At 56.7% G+C, this 16,624-nt stretch overlaps 1 protein-coding gene across 1 annotated transcript in view; it reads left to right on the top strand.

Annotated features, from left to right (window-relative positions):
• Positions 847-16,624, top strand: part of WFS1 (wolframin ER transmembrane glycoprotein) — a 31,617-nt gene continuing 15,839 nt past the window's right edge. Inside the window, exons 1-2 of the mRNA XM_018049710.1 lie at positions 847-1,023; positions 8,769-8,965. Of these exons, the coding sequence (XP_017905199.1) occupies positions 8,770-8,965 (196 nt within the window). The 5' untranslated portion in view covers positions 847-1,023; position 8,769. The remainder of the gene's footprint in view (positions 1,024-8,768; positions 8,966-16,624) is intronic.

Genomic DNA, 16,624 nt, shown 5'->3' with positions numbered 1-16,624 from the left:
GGCCTGGCTTAAGAATAGACCTTTGCCCTCATCTCCAAACCACCCCTCTCAGACCCCAGGGGTAGTGTCAGTCGCTCAGTTCAGTCCATCTCTTTACAGTCCCATAGACTGTAACTCACCAGGCTCCTTTGTCCATGGAATTTTCCTGGCAAGAATACTGAAGTGGGTTATCATTTCCTTCTTCAGGCTCAGACTCCAGAGCAGGACCGAAAGAAGAGGGTTTCCAGACTGCCTCATCCTTACACCCCTTCTTGGGCTGGTAATAGATATTTTTAAACGAATTTTACAATTACTCTGTGAACGCATGCTATATTGCTTTTGATCTTGTGCTTTTAAAGCAGTCCTTGGTTAAATGAGTCACATTTAATGGGATTTCCAATTCATGCTCCTCCATTAGAGCAGCCCTCTCCATCTTTGATGGGGCCGAAAATTAAGGCGTCTGGTGCATAGTAGGCCCTCAACGTGTCAGTTAATATTGTAAAAGCAATGATAATAAATCTGAAGTTGGGGAGCCTGGGGCCAGAGTAGTGGGTGAAAGGTCGTCTGGAGCCTCGCCCGTGGGCTTGCAGCCGGGCATAGCAACCCGGACGCCCTGTGGGTGTGGCGTGGCGTGCAAGGGTTCGGTCTGGGCCGCACCGCCCGAGTTAGCTCGGAAACTTTCGCAGTGGGCGGGCCGGACCCGCGACCTCGAGCTTGGCCGCGCCGTAGGCCCGTAGGCTGTAGCCGCCGAGGCGCTCTGTGATTGGCGAAGGTGCAGAGTGATTGGCAGGCAGACCGGCCGCTCAGCGGGCAGAGTCGGCGCCGCGTCCTCCGGGCCGCGTCGGGAGTGGAGGACGGCCTGCGGCCCCTCCCCTCCCCGCGCTGCTGCTTGCGCTCACGGGCTTCCACTGAAACCGGCACAGTCCGCTTGGTCCCGGCTGCTTTCCTTCGGCCCTGGTCCTTCCAGCTGCTGCCGATCAACTTTGTGGCGAGCTCGGAGGCCCAAGGGCGTCGCAGCGCCGCGTGAGGCCCACTCACGGGCCGGTGAGTACTTCGGGGCGAGGGGCGGTTGCAGCGGGACCTGGAAAGTGAACCGAGAGCACCTGGACTGGCCGCCCGCCTCGGCCTCAGTTTCCCCATCTGAGCGGTGGGCGGCTGGTACCAGTGTTCCCTGCAAGTTCCCCAGAAGTTGGAGGGCCAGGGCCCGTCCTCTCCGCGACACTCAGGGCTCCCCCTGCCCGGGCCTGGATTGCGGCTTCCTCCCGGGGATGCGCGCCCCCTCAACCCCAAGCCTGGGCTCCCCGGGCATCGTGGGGGCACCGCGCGCTCTGAGCACCGTCACGCCCACGAGCCTGGCTTCGAACCCTCCCCGCGCCCCGTCCCCCTCCCCGCCCCCGCCCCCGCCAGCGGGAAAACCGGCCTCAGAGGAAGGCAGCTCTTGGCGCTGGGGACCCGGTGGGTGGAAGGGGGCGCCCCTGCCCCCTGCGTCCCACAGCGTGGATCTCGAGTTGCCCCGTCACGATGGCCCTTCCCCCGCGGCTCTCGGCCTGCTCGATGAGACCCTGAGCTCCCCTCAGTGCCCCTGGGGCCGCTGGAAGGCGCTTGTCACCCCCGACCCCGCCATGAGGGCTGCTGATGGTGTGTGTGTGTTGAGGGTTCAGGTGATCCCAGCCCTCGGGGGAACATCAGTTTCTGCTTTGACAGATGGAAACTTTCTGGAAAATCTGACCCATCTCTTCTGAGTGTGATGGATCTGGGACCTCTCACACCAGTGGTTGTAGTTGATGTTAAGAAATTCCGAGGAACTAACACACAGTATTTGACTCTCCCAGTAGTCTTAGGGGTATGGGATTATGGGCCCATTTGACAAATGAGGAAACCAAGGCTCATTAAGGTTTGATGACCTGCCCAAGACCCCACAGTGGATGGGGCAGAGCCTGGTGGAAATCAGTGCCCCTCCTGGGCAGTCGCTGAGAACAAATGCCTGCCTCTCCTCACCTTGGATAGTGACCCCTGGCACAGGGTCCATTTGTAAAGGGCTTTCCCTTCTTCCGGGATCCATCACTCAGGAAGCAGTGCCCGGGATACCTGGTGTGCTGGCTGTCTCCCTCACTACAGCCCCAGTGAGGAAGCCGCGTTGAGAAGCCCAGAGGTCACTCTTCCCTGCTGCCCGTCTCCAAGGGGCTGTGATTCTCACCGGTGCCCCCTTGGCATCTGATGGGGATTTGGAGGAAGGTTCCTTTATATTCTTGCTCCCCCTAGCAGCTGGGCCTTGACTAGACACGGGAAAGGTTGCCCGGAGACCACATCTCATCTTCTTTCCCAGGACAGAAGGAATCTGGAGGGCTCCCCACTCAGGCCACCCCTGCCCCTCCCAGGCCAAGGCTGGATAGGCCTTTGGGGGCTGGTCACAGAGGGGATCCTAGTTCAGTCCCCAAAATGCCTGGACAGAGACCAAACCCTGGTCCACGATGCTGGTGATGAGAGGGTTCTGGTAGAGAGGTTGCTCCATGCTTCAAATGACTCTGTCCCCTCCCTCAGATCCCCTCCCCACAAAGTGGCACCACCACCATGGCCCTGCCCCATCAGTCAGACCACATTCTGCTTCCACACCCTCTCGTTCAGTTGGGGATGCTCTTGTCTCTCCTGGCCCAGAAGTTGTCCTCAGATGCCTGCCCCAGGCCAGGCCTCCTCACTTTCCCTGGCAGGCTGCCCGGCTCCCTCCTCGGTCTCCCTGGCCTGTCCCCACGCAGCCTGGATGGGTCTCAAACTGCCGCTGCCCTGCAGCTCAGCCCTCAATTTTCCTTCTGCCCAGGGCTCAGCCCCAGCACCAAGCCTGGCACTTGTTTAGGGCCTGCCCCAGCTTCCTGGCTGTCCACTCAGCCTCTGTTCTCCTCCCTGTGTCCTCTGCCCAGTCTCAGTTCTGTGCCACTTGCACCTTCCCCACCACGTTGCCATCTCCTTCTCTGTCCACTGCCTTTTCTCCTGGGCAGTCCCCCACTGAAATGCCCAAACACCTCTGTTCTTCCCCCTCCTTCACCCTTGCCTGGCTTGTCCTGAAGGCTTGGTCCAGGCCTCTCGTGGAGAATCCCCGCCCTGCTCCTTTCCCACGGCTGAGGTTGGACCCCTTCTGTGCCTGCTGTCCCCCCCCACCCCCCGCCAAGTAGGCCATCCTGGTGGTGGTTTGTTTAGGTGTCATCCTTCCCATCTGGACTGAGTTTGCGAAGGCCGGCCCTGTGGGATCCTCAGTGGGGTGGGGAGGCCCAGCACAGGCCAGGCACAGAATCAGCCCACAGTCCATGCCCACTGACCCACCCTGGCCAGGTGGGGGCATCCCCAGCCTGATTCCCCCTTAGTCCTGTGAACTTGGCACATTGGTAGAGCTGGAATGTTCCTTGGTTTGGCCCTTAAGACTCTGGGACAAAAATAGATACCTGGGAATCTCCAAGGGCTTTGTGCCCTTGTCTTGACCAGCCTTGTGCCAGGCGGCTGGGCTGTCCAAGCCAGAGCAGACATCCCAGACCCTGAGAACCCCGGAACCCTCTAGCTTTGGGCTCAGTCACAGATGGGTTTCAGAATTAACATTTTGTTGTAATTCCAGAAACCTTCACATTCATTATAGAAAATTAGGGGGACATATTTAGAAAAAAGAATAAAATAAAACTACCTCAGTGGCTCAGTGGTATAAAGAATCTGCCTGCCAATGCAGGAGACGCAGGAGACAGGTTCGATCCCTGGGTTGGGAAGATTCCCAGGAGGAAGAAATGACAACCCACTCCAGTATTCTTGCCTGGGATATCCCATGGACAAAGGAGCAGGGCAAGCTGCAGTCCATGGGATCACAAAGAGCTGGACATGACTGAGGACTGAGCACACACCTAGCCTCTTCACCCAGACGTAAACACTATTGCTATCTGTTGGAGGGGGTGCATTTTATTCCATCTTTTTCTACAGATGCATTTTGTTTTCATCTAAATAGACTCAGGGCAGTATCTCATGCTGCTTTAAATCCTGCTCAACAGAGTTATACAAACATGTCCTTACCTTTAAATAGTCTTACACAAGTCGTGGCTAACGGCTGTATAGTGTAGCAGCATCTAGAGGGGCTGTGAGTTTCACATCTGCCCTCTCTGGATGGCGCTGGAATATATGATGGACACACCTGAGAGGTGTTCTGTAAGAGCAGAGACGTGGAGGTCCACAGTTGGGTGTGATTGTGGGGTGGGTGTGAAACAGTGGGCATCCCAGGTTATTCCCTAGCAGCTAGCTTCAGAGCTCGTGAACGTCTTTGAGTCTTCCCCTGAGGGCATGTTTCAGAGGTGGGGTGGTCCCCTGGGGGTCGAAAGCCGAGTGGGCGTGGCCCTTATAAGCAAGGGTTAGAGAGCTTGGGAGAGGGCAGTGGCAACCCACTCCCCCTACTCTTGCCTGGAAAATCCCATGGACAGAGGAGCCTGGTGGGCTGCCGTCTGTGGGGTCGCACAGAGCCAGACATGACTGAAGTGACTTAGCAGCAGCAGCAGAGAGCGTGCGCTGAAGTCCACATGCTGCCCTTCTCCCCTGGTCGGTAGTTGTGTGGTCCCAGCAGCCCCCTTCCAGGGGTGGCAGACCCTCAACTGAGCTCTGTGGTTGCTGGCGTTTTTGTGTTTTGCTGGGGTAAAATTATGCCTGGGTGCTCATGTGGAAACAATGCCGGCCACTCTGGATCTGACACAATGACAGGTTCCAAGCCACTGCCCTGACCCTGGGGTGGCAGTCGGGGTTGACCACCCCGCCTCGTAGGCATTGGAGGAGCCCTGGAGGCGATGCTGATGCTCTCATTCCGTGGTTGGGATTCAGGATGCCGGTAGGGCCGGAGGGAGGGACCTGCTTTCTCTGGTCACAGAGTAAGATGGGGCCGGCTCTTCTCCAGCCAGGGCTCCTCCCCCCAGGCCAGACTACCTCAGATGTACCTTGCAAAGCACGGAGGCAGGTATTCTGAGTGAATGAGATGCCGGAAAGAAGACTGTCAGAGAAGGAAGACCAGACACCACTGTGGGTCCCTCCACCAGGAGAGCATCTGTGGTCTTCTCTGTGACCTATCCATGGCAATGGGTCATTTTGTTTGTTTTTAAGTAATAAGGCGTTTGATCCATAAAAGGTTTGGCCGACTCTCAGGAAATTTGAAAATTAATCCTCCTCCGTTCGTCCATTTTCACTAACTAGAGATTTCACTTTAAAAGTTTCATTGTGATTATAATGTGACATGCACGATGCTTGGCCCAAGAGGCCAGCCAGAAGCTACCTGTTCTCCTGAAATTTCTATTATAAGGTGGCTCTCAACCGAATGTGCCTTTGTTTTGCACTTGGGAGAAATGGCGCTTTTTTAAATGGTTGGTAGTTTGCAGACTGCTTTCTCTTTCTTCACACCCTTGTGCCCCAGAGCACCCCTTCATTGGAGGCATTATTCCTTCTGCACAGATGGGGAAACTGAGGCCTTGTGAGGTTATGTGCTCAGTCGCTCAGTTGTCCGCCTCTCTTTAACCCCATGCACTGTAGCCCGATAAGCTCCTCTTTTCTATCGGATTTTCCAGGCAAGAATACTGGAGTGGGTTTTCATCTTCTGTTCCAGGGGATCTTCCCAAACCAGGGATTGAACGGGTGTCTCTTGCGTCTCCCGCATTGGCAGGTGGGTTCTTTAACACTAAGCCACCAGGGAAGCCCTAAGTAGCTAATGAAAGGTAGAACTGACATGCACTCCCTGTGTTGGCTATTGGTGGAAAAATTGTGTCCTGATGGTGAAGGATGGTGCTGTCCCTCCTGACCCGTCCTTCCTTGTAGATGGGGAGACAGACAGGTGTGAGTTCTTCTTGTCCACCTGGCAGAGAGAGGGCTTTCCAGGAGACATGCCCTGGGTGCTGTGTGGTTACCTGAGAGCAGGTGATGGAGACAGGACTCGGGGCAGAGGCAGCTGGGAAACTCCCAGAAGGGGGCGAGTTGGGCCCTTGATTTGAACGACGTGTCGGAGCGACATGTCGGATTGGTCCTGGCGGAGAGGACACTTCCAGGTCTGGGGGGCGCTTCGAGAGCTAAGGCGTGGGGGTCACAGAACTGTAGGTTTGGAAGTGAGTGGTGGGGGAAGGGAAGGCACGGTGGGGCTGGATCGCAGAGGCAGGTGGGCAGATTTTGAGAGGCCTCTTTTTCAGAAATGAGGTCTTTCTGAATGAGAGGCTCTGTGGTTTTGAATTCTAGCTCCAAGACTCTGAGCTGCGAGGCCTTGGGAAGGGATCTCACCTTTCTGGAGCCAAGGTTGCTGTCTGTGAAAGGGGGTGAGCGTGGAAGGACAGGTTATCTCACCATCCACCACAGCCGGGTAACAGCAGGATGCTCCTCCCAGGCCAGCCACCCCGACCCGCACCCCCAGGAGAAATCGATGGGAATTGCTAAGAAGGGCACATTCCAGACATGCTTGTTGCGTTGTTAGTAGTGACAGAGGATCCCTGATGTAAGTCAGCTCTCTGAAGGCCCGCTGCCCTCTGCCACTCCAGGAAGGTAGCACTTGATTCCGGGGCAGTGGGAGCCACAGGAGATGGTGAGGTCAGACGTGACTCCGCGTGGTTTGTCTCCGATCGGCCGGGGACCTGCACAGCTGGGTTCTGTCTGCAGAATTCACGGCTGACTTTCCCCGCCCCCCTGCAGCTGGCCGCCCGCCCACGGGGCCTGCCTGCCCGTCTACCCAGATGATGGATTTCACAAAAGTTGCCTCTTTGTTTGGTTCCCGGAAGCCTGGCGTTCGGGAACAGCACCGAGCACCGCATTGGTTTCCAAGCAGAGATCCCTGTGGCTTGACACGCTTTTGGTTCGCAGCCAAGGGGATGTTTTAAAATAAGGGCTCGGCCCCTCCAAGGGAGTCGTGCCCAGATAGAAATCTCCAGGGTCCTTTGGAGAATGAAGGTCTGATCTCTGGGGCCTCCTCTGACTCTTCCAGTGACAGCAGTCTCCAGGCACGCTTCAGGTACCGACTTCTGCAGGCTTGAGGGAGCTGGAGCTGGACACTTTGGATACCTGGGAGTCTGGCCCTTCCGGTCTGTGACCTCATATAGTCCTCACAGTACCCCCATTTGCAGTCGAGGAAACTGAGGGTCAGAGAGGAATGTGACCCACTCAGGACCCCAGAACTGGCAGCACAGTGGCCGTGGTGGGTTGGTCTGGGAGCCGGATTCCTCACCCCCAGCCTTTCCCTGCTCTGCTCTCATTTCCTCACCTCTGCTGTCATTTCCTCACGGGTGAACGTGGCCTTGAGCCTGGGGTGGGGGCCATGGGATCCTTGGGGATACCCCGCTCAGTGTACGTGGTCCTATCTGCTTCAGTGTCTGTGTCCACGGAAGCCCGTCCTCGCTCCCCAGGGCCCTGGTCTGGGGTCCTGGGGCTGGGGAAGGCCTGGAGCTCTCAGCCCCATAGTCTGGGGCTCATGGTCACCCTCAGTTGTGTCAGTGGTGATTTTCGCCTTGTTGCTAAACAGCAGCATTGACTAATCGAGCCCTTTGCCCCTGTTTGTCATCAGATTTCTTTGCTTGCCAGTCTGTTCCAGTCATCGGTTCCGACACACCAGCCCCCCGGTTTCCATCACCCACGTCTAGCATGGGCTCGTATCTGGTGCCGTCAGGCTCGCTGAGTTGTGTCCTGGGTGTCGAGCCTGGTGTGGGGGCTTTGGAATTGGCCAGGCCTGACCACATCCTGCTCCAGGGGCTGTTCCCCCCACACCTGTCTTCCACCCCTCTTCCTCTCCCCCTTTCCCTCCCTCCCTCTGCTTCTCATGTTTACTTCTTAAAAATGTTTTATTATTCATTTATTTGGCTGTACCAGGTCTTCACTGAGGCATGCAGGATAATTTTGTTGCAGCATGTAGGATCGAATTCCCTGATCAGGGATCAAACCTGGGCCCCCTGCATTGGAAGCTTGGAGTTTTAGCCGCTGGACCACCAGGGAATCCCCTCTCAAGTTTATTTTAAACTTCCACTTTGTGCCAGTGTATTCCTTTCGTAGGGCTCTAAGGAGAAATTGACAGAAACTTGGTGGCTTTAAACAACAGAAATTTTTCGTCTCACAGCTCTGGAGGCAGAAGTCCGCGATCAGGATGTCGGTGGGGTTGGTTGTCCTGGGGGACTCTGCGGGAGAGTCCTTCCTTGTCTTTCCTGACTCCGGGTGTTGTTGGTGTCTCTGGGCCTGCAGCCGTGTCTCCTCCTCCACGTGGCATCCTCTCTGTCTCTGTGTTACCCTTTTATAAGGACCCCAGTCCTTGGATTAGGGCCCACCCTAAGCCAGGATGCTCTCTTGCCAAGATCCTTGATTACATCTGCAAAGACCCCCGTCTTCCAAATAAGGTCCCTGCACAGATTTTGGGTGGACAGACTGGGAGACCAGCTTCATTCCAGCGCAGCCAGATGCTGTGCCCAGGGCTCCATGTGGACCATCTCACTGAAGCCTCCCAACCTGCCACATCCCCATTTCTCAGATGAGCACACCTGAGGCCCGGGACTCAAGTCCTGGAGACTAAGGGCCCAGCTCATGGCTGCTGTGGGACCTGCCAGGCCAGCGGACCTTGAGCGAGTTTCCTCCCTCAATTTCCTCATCTGTAAAATGGGAGTGTCTTTGCGGGGGCTGTTGTGAGATTGAATGAGATCACGTGGAATGCTGGGCAGCGCCCTTCCATTTCCCTTTGCCATCCTGTCTCTCTACCAAAAGCTAGAGGCCAGGGCAGCCTGGGCTTGGCCGGCCTTGTGTGTTTGATCCCCCGGTTTTTCTCACATCAGAATGGCTTCCGGCGCCCAGCCTCCGCTGCCACCACAGCCACAAGCCCGCTCACGGCTCAACGCCACCACCTCGGTGGAGCAGGAGCTCAGCGGGGCGCCCCCCACTCCTGGACCCCAAGTTGGACCTGGATCGGATGCCGCTCCAGCCATGCCCCAGGCCTCGCGGGCCAGGAGCCGAGAGAGGATGGACAGAACAGGTAAGGGGCGGGGCCGGGGATGCCGGACTGTCCTCCCTGGGGGGTGTTCTGTGGGTACCGTGGACACCTGGGTCCTGGCACGTGGGCCCCTGCGAGGTTCCTTCCGCGGGCGGGCTTCCCCTGACGTCAGGCCCAACCGCTCCACCAGGCCTGTCGACTCCCACCTCCCAGCAGGGTTTGCTCCCAAGTTCATAGACTTGGGCTGCAGCAGATGTCATGTTTCCTTCCTTTTTTTATCATCTAATGCACCAGCTCCCACCTGCTCAGCGACTCGGCAGGTGGTCTGCACCAGGCACTGTGTGGTGGGAGGTGGCGGGAGCCAGGCTCCCCTCTGGTCCCCCCCAGCACTTAGGGTGGCCCACGTCATCATCCCTTGTCCACCACGGCCACTTCTCAGGTGACCGTTCGGTCAGGTCTCTCTGCCTGGTCTGGGGGCCCCCCGTGGCCACTGCCCTTTGAGGCCAGCTGACACCCTGGAATTCCTGGCCCCTGGCCCAGGTCCCTGCTGTCCTCTGGACCACCATCCTCCATGCCCAGGCCCAGCGGCCAAGGATGGCCCCAAACCCCAGTCCACTCTTGGGCCCCCCACTCAGGTTTCCAGTCTGTCCCAGGAAGCACTTCTCAGGGGCCGAGATGAGACGGTGTGAGGCCCCGGGTGGGCTGGGACCACTGGTTGTCATGCCATTGACATTGGGGGAGGGTCGCCAGGGTTTGGTCAGTCCACCTGCTGTTCACTGAGCACGGCCTGGTGCCAGCCCTGAGTGGCCATCACCTGGTGGCACAGGTGAGCCCTGCCTCTGAGGGGTCCACAGTCTCCCGAAACATGGGGCCTGGGGATCACAGAGGTGGCCCTGGTGCTGGGCTGGGGAGGGAGCCGGAGGCCTGCCTTGGGAAGAGAGGATGCCTGAGCAAGTTGGAGCCTGCAGCGGGGAGAGAGCACAGCACGGGCAAGGGCCGGAGGGAAGAACTGACCTCGCCTTGGGTGGGCTTGGCCTGGAGAGAGCCCTGGACCTCCTGGGTGACGGGGTGGAAAGAAGGTTGGAAGGATCGGATGTGTGATGCTCGTGTGTCAGGCTTGAGGTTGAGCTACAGGAGTGAGCAGGACCGGGCAGCGGGCTATAACAGGAGCTGTTGTGAAAGGCTCCTTTGCGCTTCGGGGGCTGTTGTAGGTAAAAAAAGCCTCAAGCCTTGCTGTCAGTTTCATAAAAGCAAGGATCCTTGGGTGTCCGGCTGTGATGTTTGGAGAAAATATAGCTGGCATCAACATTACTTTTTCTAATAACTCACTCAGTGCTTCTCAGTATTTCTGTCTTGTACTCACAGTGACCAACCCCGTGAAATAGGGGCCTTGGCTTTCACTGTAGGTACAGTGATCAAAACAGAGCCCACTGGGGACACGAGCTCCAGGAATGGTGAAAGCCCCGCGGCTTCTCTTCATGGCTCACTGCCTGTTAGACTTTCTGACCTCTGCCCACAGTAAGAAATACATGTACCGTAGTCATAACCTGGTGCCCACGCCCACGTGCTTGCATGCACACAACACACGCGCACGCACACGCAGTGGGAATGGAAATTTCCAAAGCAATACTTGCCTTTACTGTGTGCCTGGCTGTCTGGTAGGTCTCCATGCTCTTGCTTTTATGTGCAAACAAATGCTGCTTTGGGCAGTTCAGTTGGTTCTGTGACCTTCTGGGTCGACGTCTGCAGTTTGAAAACTGCTGTCTGGTTTGGCGCCAGTGCTGATTTCCTGCCCACCCCGGCCGGGACGCCGGAGCACGCGTCTCTCCATACGAGCTGTTTATGTATGGAGCATCTGGAGCCACGAGGTGGTGCAGGAAGGGTACAGACAGCCGGGGTGGGACGCTTGGCTGGGCTATCGACCTTGAGCTGTGTGCCGTCTCCTGGGAGTTGGGAGGCCTCTCTGAGACTGTTTCTGTGAAGTCAGAGCAGCCACGTGGAGCCCGCATGCTGGGACCTCATGCTCATCAGCCTGGTGCGTGGGACGCGGTGCTGAGTCAAGGCCCCTGGTCCCTTAGGTGCCTGTGTGGTGGTGTGGGGGAAGGGGTCCGTGCCTCGAGCTGCAGAACCCGATGTGCTGCGTGGGTGTCATCAAGCCTTTCCCCCCCCAACCCCTCTCCAGGCCTCTCCTGGGACATCACCATATGCATTGAGGCATCCGTCCAGTTTTAGGGCCCCACCCAGTCCCTCTTGGGTGACCGGCCTTAACCTCGGCTTCGGGCCCTGTGTGTCTGCATGCAGCAGCTTCGTGTGAGTGTCAGCCTCTTCTCTCCCCCTGGGAGGCTTGTGCTGCAGACTGTGTGTGTGTGCGCACGCGCACACGTGTGTGTGTGTGTGCACGTGTGCGTGTGCTTTCTCGTGATTTGCACCAGCACAAAGGCAAGATGTCGTGACCTTTGTGGTCACAGGGTCCTCCTCTCCCCCAGGTGCTCCGTGTAAGTTAAGGGGGTCCCAGCCCCCACCCCACCCTTCTCCTGCTCAGCCAGCCTTGTCGTTTCGTTTTCCCCCTTGAGAAGCCGGCTGCCTGAGGTGACCACCCCCAGCTCAGTACCACCCCTACTCCATGCAGAGGCACCAGACGCATTGTGGCAACACCTGCCAGGTGCCCTGTGGACCCGGAGGCTTTACGTGACCCCTTATGGCAGCCCGAGAGGAAGGCTTTGTCCGTGTCCCCATTTAGAGACCAGGAAACTGAGCCCCTGCCTTGCCAGAGTGGCCAGCACTGAGTGATGGTGGGTGCAGAGGTGACGTCAGTCTCCTGTCCCTTAAGGCCCCCTGCCCCAGGCAGAGCTGCAGGGACCTCCAGACTCTGGAGGTTGAACCAAGCCTGAGCTCCCCTGTGTAATCGTGCTGGACTAATGCCCAGCTTACCCCAGAAACACACCCACTGGGCCCTTCTGAGCTCCACATCTCCTTCAGAGATCTGTGTTTTGTCTCCAAGTCCTTTGGGCAGACCCGGGCCTGATCCGGAATCGGTCTAGCCACAAACACCACCCTGCAGACGCAGGGCGTGGAGACCAGGGCTGGAAACATGCTTGGTTTCAATCTGGTTGAAGTGAAACAGCCTCTGAGGACAGACCGAGTCAAGACTGCCAGTTTCAGATAAGGAGAGTCAGGAAACAGATGTGGTCTCAATTGGCTTCTGTCCCCAAGGGGAGGGGCAGAGAGTACTGAGTGAGTTCTGGGCAGGTTGGCAGCCTCGGGCTCCCGACCCCACACTTCTGGGCTGTGCGGCGTCCCTTTCCTTAGTGCCGTCACCATCACTGAATTGAACACAGCAGACCCTGCCCTGCCAGCCCTGCACAGCTCAGAGATCATCCACCCAGGGAGGGACTGGGGTTAGTTTTCATTAACTCCCCTGTCCATCTAGCAAAGTTCTGAGCATCAGTCAAGTACCAGTAAGTAACAGCAAGAGGAAGATTGCATCACACCTCCCAGGTTAGGCCTTGCTTGTGGTCCTTGTCTGCGTTAACTCGCTTCTCCAGCCACGTCCAGTTCAGTTCAGTTCAGTCGCTCAATTGTGTCCAACTCTTTGTGAGCCCACAGACTGCAGCACGCCAGGCTTCCCTGTCCATCACCAACTCCTGGAGTCTCAAACTCATGTCCATTGAGTCGGTGATGCCATCCAACCATCTCATCCTCTGTTGTCCCCTTCTCCTCCTGCCTTCAATCTTTCCTAGCATTAGGGTCTTTTCAAATGAGTCAGTTCTTCACATCAGGTGGCCAAAGTATTGGAGTTTCAGATTCATCATCAGTCCTGATGAACGTTTGGGACTGATCTCCTTTAGGATGGACTGGTTGGATCTCCTTGCAGTCCAAGAGACTCTCAGGAGTCTTCTCCAACACCACAATTCAAAAGCATCAATTCTTCATCACTCAGCTTTCTTTATAGTCCAACTCTCACATCCATACATGACTACTGGAAAAACCAGAGCTTTGACTAGACGGACCTTTGTTGGCAAAGTAATGTCTCTGCTTTTTAATATACTGTCTAGGTTGGTCGTAGCTTTTCTTCCAAGGAGCACGCATCAGGGGTTAAGTAGAGGGCCCCAGGCCACCAGCTGGTAAGGGGTCAAGTCGAGATGGAATACAGTCTGCGAGTCTGTGCTCAGCCACCGTGATGGCCTCCGGTGGTGGCAGTGACCACAGATGGAGCTCTGGAGTGCCCGGGGCCCTGGGCCTGCCTCCTGCATCGCGGCTCTGAGCAGCGCCCGGTGTACCAGCACAGCAGGGATGGCCAGGGTCGGAGCCCAGGCTGGTCTTCAGACTCAGGGGGGTGAAGGCTTAAGGGAAGGGAGAGACAGAAGAACCAAGTAACTCTGTCCTCTGTGGGGGCACCAGGCAGGGGCCATGGAGGACGAGGCGCCCTCTCTGCCAACCTCGGTGGGTTGCAGGGTTCACAGGCCCTCAGGAGTGCCAAGTCCACAAGGCCTCCAGTTCTGAGTGTGGGGCTGGCACTCGCTGAGGTGGCCAGAGGGCTGCAGACAGGAATGGTGTCTGGAACCCCTGGTGAGGGTTCCGTTTGCCAGGAAACATACACCCCAGTGTTAACTGAGGGCCTGCCCGGCGGGTGCAGGAGATGGTGGGCAGGGCAGGCAGGGCCTGCCTCTAGGAGGGAGACCCTGGGTCAGTGAAGGGTGGCCCAAACGATGCAAGACACACAGGACGTGAGGGCTCCAAGGTTGATGGCTCTGGGCAGCGGTTGGATGTGGGGTCAAGAGGTCAGACAGTCTAAATTAGGGCCTTGAGGTTCAGGGTATGGGGAATGGATGTTCTGGGGAGCATTAAAGCCTTTAAATGAGAGGAGCAGCGTGATTTCTGTTACATGGAGATGACCGTGGACAACCGTGGGAGCTGAGGCCAGTGGCGATGCAGGGCTGTGGGTGGACTGGGCTTCAGGGGAGCTAGACTGAGTCTAGGCCTCTGGCTGGAGTCATCAGGTGGGCCTGGGGGTTGGGCAGGCGGTTTCGCAGTGGGGTTCAGAGCTGGACAGCAGGAATGGGCCCTGAGGAAGGCCAGGAGGTGAGAGGAAGGCTGGGATGTGATGGGGTGAGGGGCTGGATGCAAAGCGCTGAGTCCCTGCTTCCCTGGGGACAAGTCACAGCCATAAAAACTCAGTTTCTCCTTGTCCGGTGGAGGTGCTGTCGTGATGATCTCAGGAGCTCTGTATCTGGATTATTTATCCTGACTCTGATGGAAGCCCTGATCTGTCTGGTTGCCGTAGCATCCCTGTGATCCCCTCATTCTAGGATGACCTGTCGTGAGGACAGATGGCTGGGGCAGTGAGGCTCTCTTGGGTCTGGTGGCTTCCTCAGATCTCAGGAAACTGGACAATATGCCCTTCATCCCTTACCTTTCCCCTCCTCTTTGAATTCCGAGTCTTGGGTGTCACCTCCTCCGAAAAGCCTCTCTCATTAGGATTGATGACTCCTGGCACCTCCATAGATTCCACTGTTGGACTGTGGCTGTCCTCGCTGGCACCCTGGGTGGGCAGGGAAAGCTGGCGCTCCTACCTCTTTTGGCTCAGTGCCCTTGGCTCCCGGCATCTAGACCGGTCCAGGGCAGGTGCTTGGCAAATGTCTGCTGGGTGAGTGATGAGGGGCAAGGTCCATGACCCCTGCTCGGGCCTGTGGGAAGCTGGGACCTCCTGGCTGGGACCCTCGCCTTAGAACTCAGCCAGGCCCCTGGGAGAGACAGGGTCGCAAGGCTTTGTCCTTCCTGTGTGTTCATGAGAGCCAGCATCTCGAAGGCTGATGGCGCACCCCCGGGTGCAGGGTGACCCAGCTGCTCACACTGATGAAAAGGACACGTGGGATGCCCTAGGGTTCTTGTCACCTTTCCCTCAGTTCAGCCCACGCAGCGGGCATCAGGAGAGGACCAGGGACTCTGGGAGGCCAAGGCCTTGCCCCGGGGCCAGTGAGTAAGGATGTAGAAGGGCAGCAGCCCCGAGAGACAGGAGCAACACAGTTGCTCACTGCGTGTTTCAGATTGTGCTCTTCTTTTCAGAGCCTTTGGCGTGCATTCAGCAATTTAAACAATGCGCTCCAGCCAATCTAGATTGCAGCGGCCGGGTGAAACTGGAAGCCAGCTTCTCTCTCTAGCTCCCAGCTGACTCCAGGAGAACTTGGTGGACATCAAGGGGCTGGCAGAGCCCTCAGGGCTGCTGAGGAGGGTGCCTGAGGCTTCCCAGCCCACGGACCTGGGGTGGTCCTGAAGAGTGGGAGCGTTTGACTTGCTCAGTACTCATCCTTGTCCATTTCTGCTTAGAACCTGCTCAGATCAGGAAGTTGAGCTTGGCAGTTCAATCTCTGGGCCACACGTGTCCCAGGCGCTGTGCGAGGATTTGGGGAGACAGAGCTGGAGACCCTTCCGTGTCGGTCCCCCATCCATTCACCCCTCTGTCTGTTCAGCATTTGCTGATCTGTGTCCTGCCCCAGAGGATGGAGATGGGCCAGACCTGCTGGACACAGACCATCTCCGTTAAAGGCCTGTGGGACCGTGGGAGATGCAGGAACGGAGATGGGCTGTGCCGGGGGAGGGGACAGTTTCCAGGGCCCTCGTTTCATTTCATGACAAAATGTCAGGCTATGAATAACTTCGGTGGAAAATTAATCATGGACAGAATAATCTTTTTAGCCAATAGATCTACGCTTGAATCTTCCATGACCTTGGACTTGTGAATTCAGTCGGTCAGGAAAAGAGCTGTGAACTCGCAGGAGGTACCTGGTGTTGAACTAGGACACGTGGCCTCAGTGAGCCAGGGAGGCCCTGGGGTCAGCAGAGAGAGGTAGGGCATGGAGGAAGGAAGGGGACGCACCCTGAGAACACCCAACTCTGGACCAGGCACCTAATCCCAAGTGTCCCATTCATTAACAGTCCTGCCGGCTGGATATGACGATGGGATTGGAAATGAGTCTTGCACGGTCACACAACACTTTGATACTGTCAACTGAAAAAAAAAAAAAGCACAACCTAAAAGCTGAGAATTATGTTTTATTTGGTGGACAAAATCGAAGACTTAACCCTGGAACACAGCCTCTCAGATCTCAGATTGCTCTGAAATACTGCTCTCAAGAGACAAGGGAGGAGCCAGGATACACAGGAGTTTTCGCAACAAAGATCAGGTGGTCGGAACATCAGTAGATTACTGTTAATTAAAGAAAACCAGATATGTTGAGTCAGGGAATTGAGTGCTTTTCTGTGTACGGGGAAGATGCAAGAGTCTGGGCTCACGGAAATCATTCCTTTGATCTGCCCCTCAGCTCTCTGAGGTCAGTATCCTGTGCTTTCTCATCCTGTGTCTCCCCAGAGTGCATGGTAGGAGGGGCTGCCGCGTCCTTTGTTTACCGATAGCTGCTCCATCACTCAGTCGTATCTGACTCTTTGGGACCCCATGGACTGTAGTCTGCCGGGCTCCTCTGTCCATGGAATTTTCCAGGCAAGAATACTGAAGTGGTTTGCCATTCCGTTCTCCAGTTTACCGATAGGGTAGCAATGTTCTTTCACTCCTAAGGCTCAGAGTGCTAAAGGCAGATTCACACTCGGGTCGGATTTCTCTAACCCCGCACACCCTCCTTCCCTGCCCTCCTCTTTGTTCTCTCAGTCTGAGCCGTTGGCTGGAAAGTGCATTCCAGGGCCGGC

Source organism: Capra hircus, chromosome 6 (assembly GCF_001704415.2).
Source record: "Capra hircus breed San Clemente chromosome 6, ASM170441v1, whole genome shotgun sequence".
Classification (NCBI taxonomy): domain Eukaryota; kingdom Metazoa; phylum Chordata; class Mammalia; order Artiodactyla; family Bovidae; genus Capra; species Capra hircus.
The sequence above is the reverse complement of the archived record's forward strand: the minus strand, read 5'-3'. Positions and strand labels throughout refer to the sequence as shown.